Source organism: Papaver somniferum, unplaced genomic scaffold, assembly GCF_003573695.1.
Source record: "Papaver somniferum cultivar HN1 unplaced genomic scaffold, ASM357369v1 unplaced-scaffold_10, whole genome shotgun sequence".
Taxonomy (NCBI): domain Eukaryota; kingdom Viridiplantae; phylum Streptophyta; class Magnoliopsida; order Ranunculales; family Papaveraceae; genus Papaver; species Papaver somniferum.
In genome coordinates, this window is record NW_020618825.1 from 1,452,237 (window position 1) to 1,465,017 (window position 12,781).

At 37.4% G+C, this 12,781-nt stretch overlaps 1 protein-coding gene and 1 long non-coding RNA gene across 3 annotated transcripts; one reads left to right on the top strand and one right to left on the bottom strand.

The window, feature by feature from the left end:
• Positions 1–1,746: 1,746 nt before the first annotated feature.
• On the bottom strand, positions 1,747–6,585 carry LOC113326976. 2 transcript variants are annotated; one of them, XR_003348646.1, is made up of 7 exons: positions 6,324–6,585; positions 5,799–5,938; positions 3,561–5,425; positions 3,292–3,376; positions 2,972–3,110; positions 2,330–2,455; positions 1,747–1,903 (listed from the first exon to the last, which is right to left on the bottom strand). It is a non-coding gene; the product is annotated as an uncharacterized LOC113326976 (long non-coding RNA). The 2 variants fall into 2 exon arrangements; XR_003348647.1 differs by having other exon boundaries at positions 5,799–5,951.
• Positions 6,586–7,403: 818 nt separating this feature from the next.
• Positions 7,404–8,066, top strand: LOC113326862 (pentatricopeptide repeat-containing protein At5g66520-like). Its single transcript, XM_026574533.1, has one exon. It carries the CDS (start codon positions 7,404–7,406, stop codon positions 8,064–8,066), a length of 663 nt encoding a protein of 220 aa, XP_026430318.1.
• The last annotated feature ends 4,715 nt before the right edge of the window (positions 8,067–12,781 follow it).

Consider the following 12,781-nt stretch of genomic DNA (forward strand, 5'->3'; position numbering starts at 1 on the left):
AACCTGTGATATTTCAATTATATAACAAAATATAATGCGGAATAGAAATAACACAGACACCAGAATTTTGTTAACGAGGAAATCGCAAATGCAGAAAAACCCCGGGACCTAGTCCACATTGAACACCACATTGTATTAAGCCGCTACAGACGCTAGCCTACTACAAACTAACTTCGGTCTGGACTGTAGTTGAACCCTAATCAACCTCACACTGATTCAAGGTACAGTTGCGCTTCTTACGTCTCTGATCCCAGCAGGATACTACGCACTTGATTCCCTTAGCTGATCTCACCCAAAACCAAGAGTTGCTACGACCAAAATTCGAAAACTTGAATAGACAAATTTGTATCACACAAACAAGTCTACAAAATAGATAAATCTGTTTCCCACAGATAAACCTACAAGTTTTTGTTCCGTCTTTTGATAAATCAAAGTGAACAAGAACCAATTTATAATCCGGACTTATATTCCCGAAGAACAGACTAGAGTTATCAATCACCTCACAACAATCTTAATCGTATGTGTTTGTACCCCTAATATTCTAGACCAAAAATGGGCTAGATTAGGCCTAAAAAAACTCCTCATATTAGCTAACTATGGTTCATTGGGCCAAATATGCTTCTCTTATTAGCCCAATATGGCTAACTAGGCCTCATAGGCTCTCCTTGTTATCCAAAGAAGGCTAACTAGGCCTCAATAGCAACACACGTAAGCCCATACCCAAATCAAGAAAAGGGGGTTCCCCGTCACCATTGACACAGTCATCTGTAAGAGCCAATCAGAAGCTGCGACGCCATCTATAGAAACGCAATCAGCAGTTAGTGGTTAATGACATCATCATGACGTCAACAGGGATGACATCACCAGAATATCCCGTTAACGGCGTCGGCATATTCTGTCAACCTTAGTAACTCCGTCAGAATATTCCTAGCATATTCCGTTCCCGTCAGCACAACCCGTTACTGTAAGCATGTTCCGTTAACGTTAACGCCGTCAGAATATTCTAAGTATATTCCGTTTATGTTAACGCTGGGAGAATATTCATAGGAATATTTCGTTTCTGTCTACAGCGTCGTCTCCTACAGCGTTATCATCTCCAGCGATGATCATCTGCTCCGGCTCCGTCATTTCTACGGCTACGGTTACAGCAGCAGGTCGCCGGCGGCCGTACCAACAAACCTTCTTGGCTGAAGATGTTGAACCAAGGCCTTTTGAATTTCCAAACACTACACCAAAACAGCCAATTTGTGGCGTTTATAAACGTTGCGCATAATTTGTGCAACGTAAATACTGTGCAACGTATTATCCGTTGCACAAACAATTTGAGCAACCCTTATAAATGTTGCACAATTGTTGGTGCAACCGTTTATATTTCCTATTTGTGCAACAGTTCTTAATAATAATATAACACTTTTCTGGGTCCCGTTTTGGTTTTTTGTCGACTGTTTATTTGTTGATTGCGGTTATATCCGTTTCTCATTTCAGGTGTTGTGTGCAACGGATACTTTCTTACATTTATATCCGTTGCGAAATTATTTTCATGTATTTACGGCACCTAAATATAAACTGGTTTTGCACCTGCATGCATAGACTATTCTAGATGAACTAGAAGACCCAATTTAGGACAGAACCTCAATATAATTAAAATTGATCAAGAATATTGAACATCAAAATCCATCAAGTACGATTCATTGATCCACATAATAAAATAGATAAATGAACCATAAACTCGTACGATATCTAACAACTTGTGCAAAATCCTGCAAAATCCCAAATGTTATAAACACAAGTTTCTGAATTTGAAACTATGAAAACCCTAACTTCTGTTGTTACATTCTGAGAAGTCTTGCAAAATCCCACTTGAAATTTTCAGCAGATCTCATATTCAAAATATGCTCTTTACCTACAAAACATTAATTGGATTTAACTTAGCATTATAATCAACATTTCCAGGAATAAATAACGATTATTATTAGTGGGTGTGCAGATCATCAAAATTGAACTACATATCCATATTACAAGTCATGAGGATGAAAAGTGCTTCCGGAATATACAACTATTAGCATACCAACGTAGGATCTATATGTATAAAGGACCACCAAAGTATATCTATGCTACTAATCTGTAACCATGTGCTTTTCTATCGAAAAAAAACTGTGCTAAAACCTATATCGAATTACAAATTGTTAGCCTCACCAGAGAAAGACTTCTGAGTTGTTGTATCCAATGTTTTATTTTGGGCTTCTAGGTTGCCTTTTGATGTGATACAAATGATGTTCTATTTTCAAAACATTTGATTGCTTAGAATCCATATTGAAGTTCATCTAACCTGGTAAAGTAAAAGAGGCTCAATAGCAATCTTCTTCTTTCTCAGTAACTGAAAGAACTCATATGTTGTCATAGGCTCCAGCAGCGCATCTGGACCAAGCTCGGAGATAGGAGGTTTCGACGTTGGCTGCACCAACAAAGTTAACAGCATGAAATACTGAAGGAAAAAAACAAGAATGCAATGGAAAATGAACTGCATAGTGAGTATTGAGAGGGTAAAACTAAATCTTTGAGCAAGCGCACTTTCGAGAACGTTCTGGAAGATCTGCTTTAATGCAGGCAGGCAGGCAGGACAAGTTACAGCAATGCCCAAATTGATAAGTGAATGCAATTATGTAGCACAGTAGTAGACAATTCATGATGAGTTACATCATAGATTTCACAATAGTATAGATTTACAGAAACTCTACCAAATGAAGTAAAATCAGCAATAATAACACATCAATACTAATTGCTAAGAATCTTAAGCTTAATCATACCAATATGAGCCAACCATCTATTTAACAAGTCGATAAAGAAAAGCCAAATCATTATTATCTTTCAAGATATAAGTATCCCTGAACTACGGGTAAAAAATAGAAAAAACAAAAGGATTATTGAGCATTTTTAAAAAAGTCTACTGCTCAAGCTAAACAGCTCCTACCTCTATCTGGTTACAGACTCGCAGGGCATTCCCGAAACATGAATAGCATATAGGAATTGCCATTACAATTATTAAATTGTAATGCTTAGGAGATACAGACTGGCTTTCCCATGGTACTCTTTAAGTACAAGAACCTCACCTGATCCAACAAACAACACAATAAAAAACAATCAATATTTGATAAGTATACTCCCAGAGATGGCAGATCATAGACAATTATGTTGAAAATCATACTATGAAGATTTAAGGAGGGCATATAACAGAGCAAAATCATGATTAAACGATTCAAAACCACCAAGAATGAAGCTAAGAAAACCCACCTGTTCCATTACAATTATAGAAATGTAATTCTTAGAAGATACGGACTGGATTTCCCATGGAAATATTCATGTACAAGAACCTCATCTGATCCAACAAACAACACAAAAAAAAAACAATCAATATTTGACAAATATATTCTCAGAGATGGCAGATCATAGACAATTATGTTGAAAATCATACTATGTAGATTTAAGGAGGGCATATAACACAAAGCAAAATCATGAATAAACGATTCAAAACCACCAAGAATGAAGCTAAGAAAACTCACATTTTGCCAATTGATTTTCAGCAATGATACTAGAAAGTTGACACTGAGATGATCGTTCTGGAAGATCTGCTTGTCATCCATACCAAGGTCACCAACATCAACACCCATGCATAGCACTTTCTTCAATTGAAACTTAACCATAGCTGAGGAAGTCCAATTAACACCTAGTTGTGCCAAGGCTCAATCCACCGATGTCCAAATCCAACTCCTACCTAGACTGACCACATCACCAATCTCTATTCGCTGGACCTTAATCCGGTAACAGCACCAAGCTTCTGTCGATTTCACCACCGACTGCATAACTTGACCAACTAATCCATTTCCTCGGTCTTACCATCCATGCACAATGCTGCTGATGCTGGGAGAAAGATTCAGACCCACCAGTCGAGCTATCAAGAGTCATCACACCTGCAGAGTTCTGAACTTTATGAGCATCTTGTCTTCGAAATCCCAGCTTAACCTTCTCATACACATCCAGTTGATCACCAAGGAAGTTGATCACCAGTTCTTCCCTAAGTTGTAGCTTCAAATTTCTATCTCGAACTGCCACTATCCGAGCCACCTCCATTCGGCTCTCATAATACGGACCCAGCAACCACCAAAACCACTCTTGGAAGCTCCAGCAACTTCATTTCCCTGACCTTCGCAGAACTAGGCACAACTCCCATTCGATAACCACCAACATCATTCCTACTGCTGCTCTTAACCAACACCATCTAGATTCAGTTTTCTCCCATCTCAGAACCATTGGCTTCAACAGATGAACCACAATCCTACTTCACTTCCAGTTACCAAGTCTCAGCTCCTTCCAACTGACCATAAGACCAATTCAAACCAACCCATATACAATCCATCTCAAAATCCATCGCAGTCGACACACACAACATTTCTTTGCCACTAGAGAATACCCATTGAACTCATGGCTGTAAGTATCAGTTTCTCAACGTAAACACCATCCACAACCCAGATTAGTTGATCACCATCCACGCCATTTCTCTTCCGAGAATTCTCAAGAATTGAAGCAGCTGTTAGATACTGGGAAGCACCACCATTCCCTTTGTTCGCTGCCAATTCTCAATCTAATCCAATCCAGACAACACACAAAACCCATCTTTATGAACCAGATCATTTAACCACAAAACCCATTTTTCTGCTGCTTTCAATGACCCATCGCCTACCCATCAGTTCTTCTTATTTCAGGCAGCGGCAAAACCTTCTTTCCCTGAGTTCTCTCGATGGAATTCCGGCCACAGCACAGATCGAGCAACGAAATGTAACTTCATAATACAGATTTATCACCGTTTAAACTCTATACATGACCACCATCATTCAGCACTAATTTCAGTCGAGACCCACCAAATTCAGACAGCATATGAAACCCCAAACCTAATCTTCATTCACATATCTGTCCATACCTGCATCCATCCCTCAACGTCGACCACAGAAACAACCCAAATTCTGTTGCCCACGTTGCATTGCTTCAGCCATCATGAACAACCAAATTTCGTAGAGAACTGATGTCCCCAGGTTGGAAAAGGGCTCTTTTATTTTGATAGAAATGAGATGTGGTGCATGTTATTTATTAGTCATGAAATGGCTTGGATGCTTCAAGTTTAAACATTCCACAAATTGTAGTGTAGCACTATCCACGTCCCACTTAAGTTGTAGTGGAGATGATTGAGTCGTTCTTGGTAGAAAAACATGCCTGCCTTGTTAAGACCAGGTCCAAGAAGGCGGGGAATCTGCTTGATAACAGCTTCTGAGGCTAGAAAAGCATGGAACTTCTTTGCAAGCTTCTTGACCAACTTCTTGTTCTTGTTAACCTTCTTAAGACCTTCAACATCGACGTACTCAAGACCGATCTTCTGAGCATGTAATCAAAAGTAACAAAGTATTATTACAAGGGACAGAAACAATTCGATCAACTCTCACCAATGTGGCGCTAGTAACTAGAGAATTTGAGAACTCAGAAAATAATTAACAGAATTACAATATGAAGATGTAGCCATCATAGCGAGCCATAATCTGATAAAGACAGAGCAATGGTTTTCTGAGATGTCAAATTATATAAGACCCTAAATCAGTTTCTAGAGAGACTCGTCCCCAAGGTATGCGTGATTGAACACTCAGAGATTGTTGTCCCTTTCAGGGTCTATGAACATGTAACAAAGCTGTTATTATTCGTATTGGACACATTATCATATAATATCCTAACAAACAAAAAAGAACTGAAATTACCTCTGCATTAGTAGAAGGCTCATTCCAAACTTGCTCCTCCTCATGTTTCCCTTGATATTGCCCTTCAGATATTTTGTGGCTGGAACCTTTAAAAAAGTTGTTTAGCCAACCCACAATGTGAGATGCTATCTGCTCATGTTCTGTCACAATTGCCTTCACGAATTAACATCAATTACAAGGTTAACTACAAACACCCGAAATTGCAGACGTAGATGATGAAGAAGAAGTTACATATCAAAAAACAATCAACACTTGATTAGAAAATAGAAGAAGAGATGCAAAAGCCATATCAATTGGAATTGTGAATAAAACCAGTTCTGGTTATGCACGAAATCTTTTATCAAGCAACAACAAACAAATAAATTACAAACAAGAGAATTGAAATAAAAAAAAACGTTCAGATAATGGTTAGGTCAAAATCAAAAACCCTAACTATTTCAGATACTAGTTAGGTCAAAATCAAAAACCCTAACTATTTCAGATGATTTTAGATGAAAACAAAATTAAGCACAAACTAGTTTATACCTGATGATTGATAATCCTATAAACTAGTTTACATCGGAGGTTGAATGATTTGATTTTTAGATTTCAGGGGAACAAATCTGCTGAAGATGGGGTTTGATTAGATTTAGATGATGGATTTGTAGATCGAGATTTCTTGATGATGGGTTTTCATTAGATGATGGATTTCTTGATGAAACCTCAAATCTAGTGAAGATGGGGTACTCTGCAGATTTCTTGAAGATTGAAGAAGAGAAAAGTGCTCTCCGCTGGAAAAGAAAAAGGTTTCGATGAAATAACAGGGGGTTAGTCGTCGGAGAGTTCGAGAGATTCTAATGTATTTAGATTTTCTCCCGTTAGTTGTGTGGGAGTTTGAAGGAGTCTCTTCAAATCCCCGTTAGTCGTGGGGGAGTTTAGAGGAGTCTCCTAAACTCCCTAGAAAACACCTGTTAGTCGCTGGGGAGTTTAAAAAAAGCTCTTGAACTCCCTGTTAGTCATAAAACCCTACAATACTTGGGAGTTGGTTGCTTTGGGGAGTTCGAAGGAGTTTTTAGTGTGTTTTGGTCTCACAACAAATCTCTCAAAAGAGTAGAGATTTGGGAAGGAGTTTGGTGCGTAGGAAACCATAGGAGAAAGAAGAGGATATGTCACATTATAGATCACTGGATTCCAAAGCCAAGAAATTTACCTTCGAAAACTCATTATTTCTAACCCGTCTACTCGCCATTACGCACGCTTAATTTTCGATCAAAATCATTTACAACACTATGATACGAGCTTATTCTTCAAGTTGTAATCCAAAAGATTCATTCATTATGTATAACCAAATGCACGGAAACGGACGACCCTCACTTGATAAATACACGTTCCCTTTTCCTACTCAAAGCTTGTTCGGTTCTTGGTGTCATTAGTAAAGGCGAAGAAACCCATTGTCAAGCTGTTAAGCATGGGTTTGATACTGATATATTTGTTCAGAGTTCATTAATCCATTTTCACAGGTCGAATGATAAATTTAGTTTTGCTCGTAAACTGTTTGATGAAATTCTCGAAAGAGATGTTGCTACTTGGACTACATTGCTTTCTTGTTATGCTAATCACGGGTCAATGGGAACTGCATGTGAGTTGTCCAAGGAAATGCCTGAGAAGGGTGTTGTTTCATTTAGTGCGATGATTACTGGTTATGTTAGAAAGGGACGGTTTAACGAAGCATTGGAATTATTTCGTGAGTTACATATTCAGGGGTTGGAGCCTAATGATTCTACTGTTATGGGTGTCATTTCTGCCTCTGCTGATTTGGGAAGTTTAGATACTAGTAAACGGATTCATTCTTATATTAGGAATAAGAATGGAAATCGATTTGACAGTCGGATAAATACTGCACTGATTGGTATTTATTTTAAGTGTGGGAGCGTCGAAGATGGGGTATTTTTCTTTAAAGGGGTTAAGGAGAAGCTTGTGGGAGAACGGACAACAATGATTTCTGGCATAACAATGCATGGTTTTGGAGAGAGATCTGTTGAATTGTTCGAAAACATGGTGGAATCGCGTGTTAAGCCTAATGCAATCACATTTGTCGGCCTCTTATCTGGTTGCACTCATGCAGGATTGGTCAAGGAAGGGTTAATGTATTTCAAGAGAATCAAATCCGAGTTCGGGATTGAACCCACAGTTGAACACTTCGGTTGTGTGGTCGATTTTCTAGGCCGGGCAGGATTGATTGCACAAGAGGTTGATTTCGTGAACAATATGCCACTGAAAGCTATATGAGGTTCACTTTTAAACGCATGTAGAGTTCATAAGAATGTCGAAGCGGGAGAGTTAGCAGCGAAGAGATGGGATGGTGTTGTTATGGTGAATAGAGAAATGAAGGAAACCGGTTCAAGGAAAAGTCCAGGTTGTATTTTGATTGATGTTAATGGTGTGTTTCTTATGAATTTGTCGTTGGGGATAAATCATACCCACCTGCATTACAAATTATCTTACAAATTGATGAGTCAATAAAGGAAGCGGAAGAATACTACATTTTTTCGTGGGATTGGTTTCCTCGTACATTTCACATTCCTAAAGATGAAAATCATGAAGCGAAAATTGTATTTGGACTCTAAATTGTACCACTTACTAGAATCACTATAGGGGTTCGACTTTCGAGTGTTGGGCTGACAATTGTTTCAGACACCATATTTTGGATCTCATCACTAATTTTGGCAGGAAGATTCTAGTATCATCATGATCCTGATGTGAAGACAAATGACGGGTTGAGTTTATTTTGTTGGCAATTGATAATGCAACAACTTCAGTAACTGCTACATTGATGGATTGTGAAGCTTTCCCCAACGAGATTGATTGTGAGTTACCAGCCCTTTCCATCTTGACACATCCAAAATTCCAGACGCCATTTGACTTCGCAGTCCAGACAGAACAAAATAATTGAAAAATGGAATCATTCCAGAACAGTTTGCATCAAGAATTCAAGCAAGCAGTATGTAACTCTAATTTTCCAGAACAGTTACCACTTTGATAATTGATTTTTCCTCCTATAGACTGACACTGGTGACGAGTGAGTAAATCGATGGACCATGATGGCATCGTCCAGCAAGCTCAGTGTAACAAGAGTGTAAGTGAAAGCTCTCTTTGATCAATGCACTGTAAGAGAACCCCTTCTCTCTCTCTGTTAGACTGATAATCTCAAGTTCTCAACAACATCATCACTATTTCTTCAACCACTCTCCTCTAAATACTCTCTCAAACTCCCCCAAACTCCCTCTAATAAACTCTTTCAAACTCCCTACACTCCCCCAAACTCCCTGAACTCAAAAACACCAAAATCTCTCAAACTCCCTACACTCTCTCAAACTCTCTCAAAATTCCTGAGATTTAAAATACACTCAACTCCCCCGAAATCACTCGAGGACTAACCCCGTGTAAATAAAAATGGAGAGAGAGAGTAATTTTAATCATTTTAAGAAAATTTAAGAAAAGAAAAAAATATCAGAAAAAAAACTACTAAAAGCCCACAAAAAAACCGTATATTACCAAAAATACCAAGTGATGTGCAACGGTTGTACACGTCGACCTACGTTGTACCACTTGTTAATATTAATAAATTAAATATTAATAATTCGTGCTACGGATATTAACGTTGTTAACTATGCAATGTTTGTATCCGTTGCACACCTCCGAAAATGAAACGTTGCTAAAACCAGGGTACGGTGTAGTGCATGTTACATATTATTTTTGTGTTTTAAATCCTGGCTAAATTGGAGCCTATAAGGATTAATTGGGGCTAATGGATTTCTTCATCCATCCAATAGAAAAGGATAAGGGGTGTTTAAGTTTGATGAAACTACCAATTTACCCTCGATGAAATTTTAATACTACCAATTAATCCTCATTAAATCCTAATAACAAAAAAAAATAAAACTAAAATCAAATCAAAATCATTTCCATTTTCATATCCATCCAAATTAAGAATTTCAAATCAAACAAAAGCATTGTCGATGATCACCAAACAATTCAATTTTTCTAAATCAAAGTTTTTTGGGTTTCTAAGAATCGGTCTACGTCAATGCACTTGTAAACCGATTTCATTTAGAAACGACTGTTGTTTATGCCCACAAAGACCGATTGTCCTGGATGCGCATTCTGGTTGGATGAAATTGAACCAGAATATCGGTTTACGTTAATGCCCACATAGCCCGATTCTGGTATGGAAGAGATAATTATTTTTCTGTGTTTTTTTTTGTTAGAATCGGATTACATGAGCATTTTTATAAACTGAATCATGTTGTGCAATGTCAGGAATCGGTTTTTACATATGTATCGTGTAAACCGATTCTGGTTAACTCATTTTTTTCCAGTTAATACTCGATCATAAAATGAGTGTGAAATAATACTAGGTTTCATTTCGATTACAAATGAAAATTAAAATGGTTCTGTATGATTTTACGCAATTTGAAAATGAGTATAACTTTATACTCGAATTGAAAACGAGTATAACTTTATACTCGAATTGGAAATGAGTATAACTTATTAAACAAATTGAGTATGAATTCATACTCATTCTTAACTCAGGTATAACAAATAATTCACAGATAAAAAAGAAAAAATTTACCCACAATCGGTTTATATCCGTGCCCATATAAACCAATTCTGGATAATCGGTTGATTTTCATGTCCATATAAACCGATTCTGGGTAGAAGCAAGTTTCAAAAAATCTCTTTATGTGTTAGAGCATTGCTCGGTCGAACTCGCATGCGTTGATATCTCAAGCATGTTTGTCAATGTTAGTGATCAAAACTATAAGTCTTGATTTCTAATCTACTATAGCTAAGTCTCGGACTAGGATAGAAAGTGTAGTTGAGCTCAAGAACTCCATGAAGGATCATCATACAAGGCGAATAACTACTCAAGGAACTAGTGGAACTTCATCGACAAAAATCTATGTGGAGACTTGAACTTACCTATCACTCAAAAGTCTACCTACTATATCTCCTATCTTGAGACAAAAGTCGTTTTGCTATATAGACTTTGATTATACACATTTGCTATTTCGAGCCGAGTATATCTCTCCTATCTATTTCTCGAAATATGTGTTGGTAAGCTTTCGCTTTAACCAAGTTCATCTTTACCTAGTGACGAAAGTCATTTTATGTTTCAATCACCTTGAAAATTTCTTTGACGAAAAATGGTTTGTGAATAACAAAAATATAACGTCCTCTAAGAATGTTTCAATGATTGAAATGAGAGTTTAGATTATAAAACCAATGTTGGATATAAGCATTGTTTTGGAAACACATATATGTATAAGTCCTTATTCCTTGAACCGAAGTTTGCGAACTTTGTTGATCAAGAGAACCGTAACAAGAGCCGTGAACTCAGTCAGCGAACCCAGTCCGCGAACTGGCGAAAGTTCTCGACCCGAGAAAATATGATGGAGTTTTATAACTTCTTCCGGGAACTTAAGTCCGCGAACCCTGTCCGCGAGCTTGCGTTAGGTTATATCTAAAGATGATTGTGTTTTTGAACTTATGTTCTTGAACCGATTCAACTGAATCAAATCGTTTTTTTTTCAATTGTGTCTTGTGTAGTTACATAAGATTTCCTTGCAATTGAAAAACTCTCTAACTAGTTCATTTGAGTCATTTGAACTAGTTATGGTGAGGAAGAATATGGTTGATATGAAAGTACTCATATGGCTAACCATTTGGTTAACTATTGTTGAACCAACAAATGTACATGTTTGGGTACGATTACACAAGCCTATAAAAGTGCATTTCATTTGTGTGTAACAAGCTAGGTTTTCGATCTAACAGTTGAAAGATATTAGCTTGAATCTAATCAGGTTTTCATCTAATGGTGAATATTGAATATTTTGTTGCCAATCTAACATTGATTGCAAACCATGATTTGAAAGACTATATAAGGGAGAACTCTAGCAACTGGGAAACCTAATCCCCACACCTTAAGTGTGATACTAGTTGTGTTTGCTAGAGTCGATTCTCCTTTAACCTTTGGTTTCTTCTTAAAAACCAGGTTAACGACTTAAAGAATTCATTGGGATTGTGAAGCCAGACCAATACTACTTTCTCGTAGTTGTGTGATCTGATCTTGTTGTTTCTATTGTACGAGTATAATCGCAAAGATTGGCTTGAGATTGATATCTCTGATAGGAAAGATATAAAAGTAGTCACAAACATCTTCTTCTCATCGTTTGTGATTCCACAATATCTTCTTTTGCCTCGTCGATTAAGATTATTGTGAGGTGATTGATAATTCTAGGTTGTTCTTCGGGAATATAAGTCCGGGTTATCAATTAGTTCCTGTTCACCTTGATTTATCAAAAGACGGAACAAAACTTGTAGGTATTTCTGCGGGAGACATATTTATCTATTACTGTAGACTATTCTGTGTGGTACAGATTTGTTTATTTTAAGTCTTCGACTTTGGGTCGTAGCAACTCTTAGTTTTGGGTGAGATCAACTAAGGGAATCAAGTGCGTAGTATCCTGCTGGGATCAGAGACGTAGGGAGCGCAACTGTACCTTGGATCAGTGTGAAATTGATTGGGGTTCAACTACAATCCAGACCGAAGTTAGTTTGTAATAGGCTAGTGTCTGTAGCGGCGTAATACAGTGTGAGTTCAATATGGACTAGGTCCCGGGGTTTTTCTGCGTTTGCGGTTTCCTCGTTAACAAAATTTTGGTGTTTGTGTTATTTCTACTTCCGAACTATATTGTTTATCTTTATAATTGAAATATCACAGGTTGTGCGCTAAAGATCAATCAATTAGGATATCCAACCTTTGGTTGTTGGTTTACATTGATTGACACTTGATTATGGGTTTTTGATACCGTTCAAGTTATTTCACATAATAATCAGGCTCACGGTTTTCTATCTGTTCGATTTGCTGATTACATTTGTGAAAAAGAGATATTAGAACTCTTTGATATACTTTATTAAGATTGAGTCTAGTTGATTCTCTT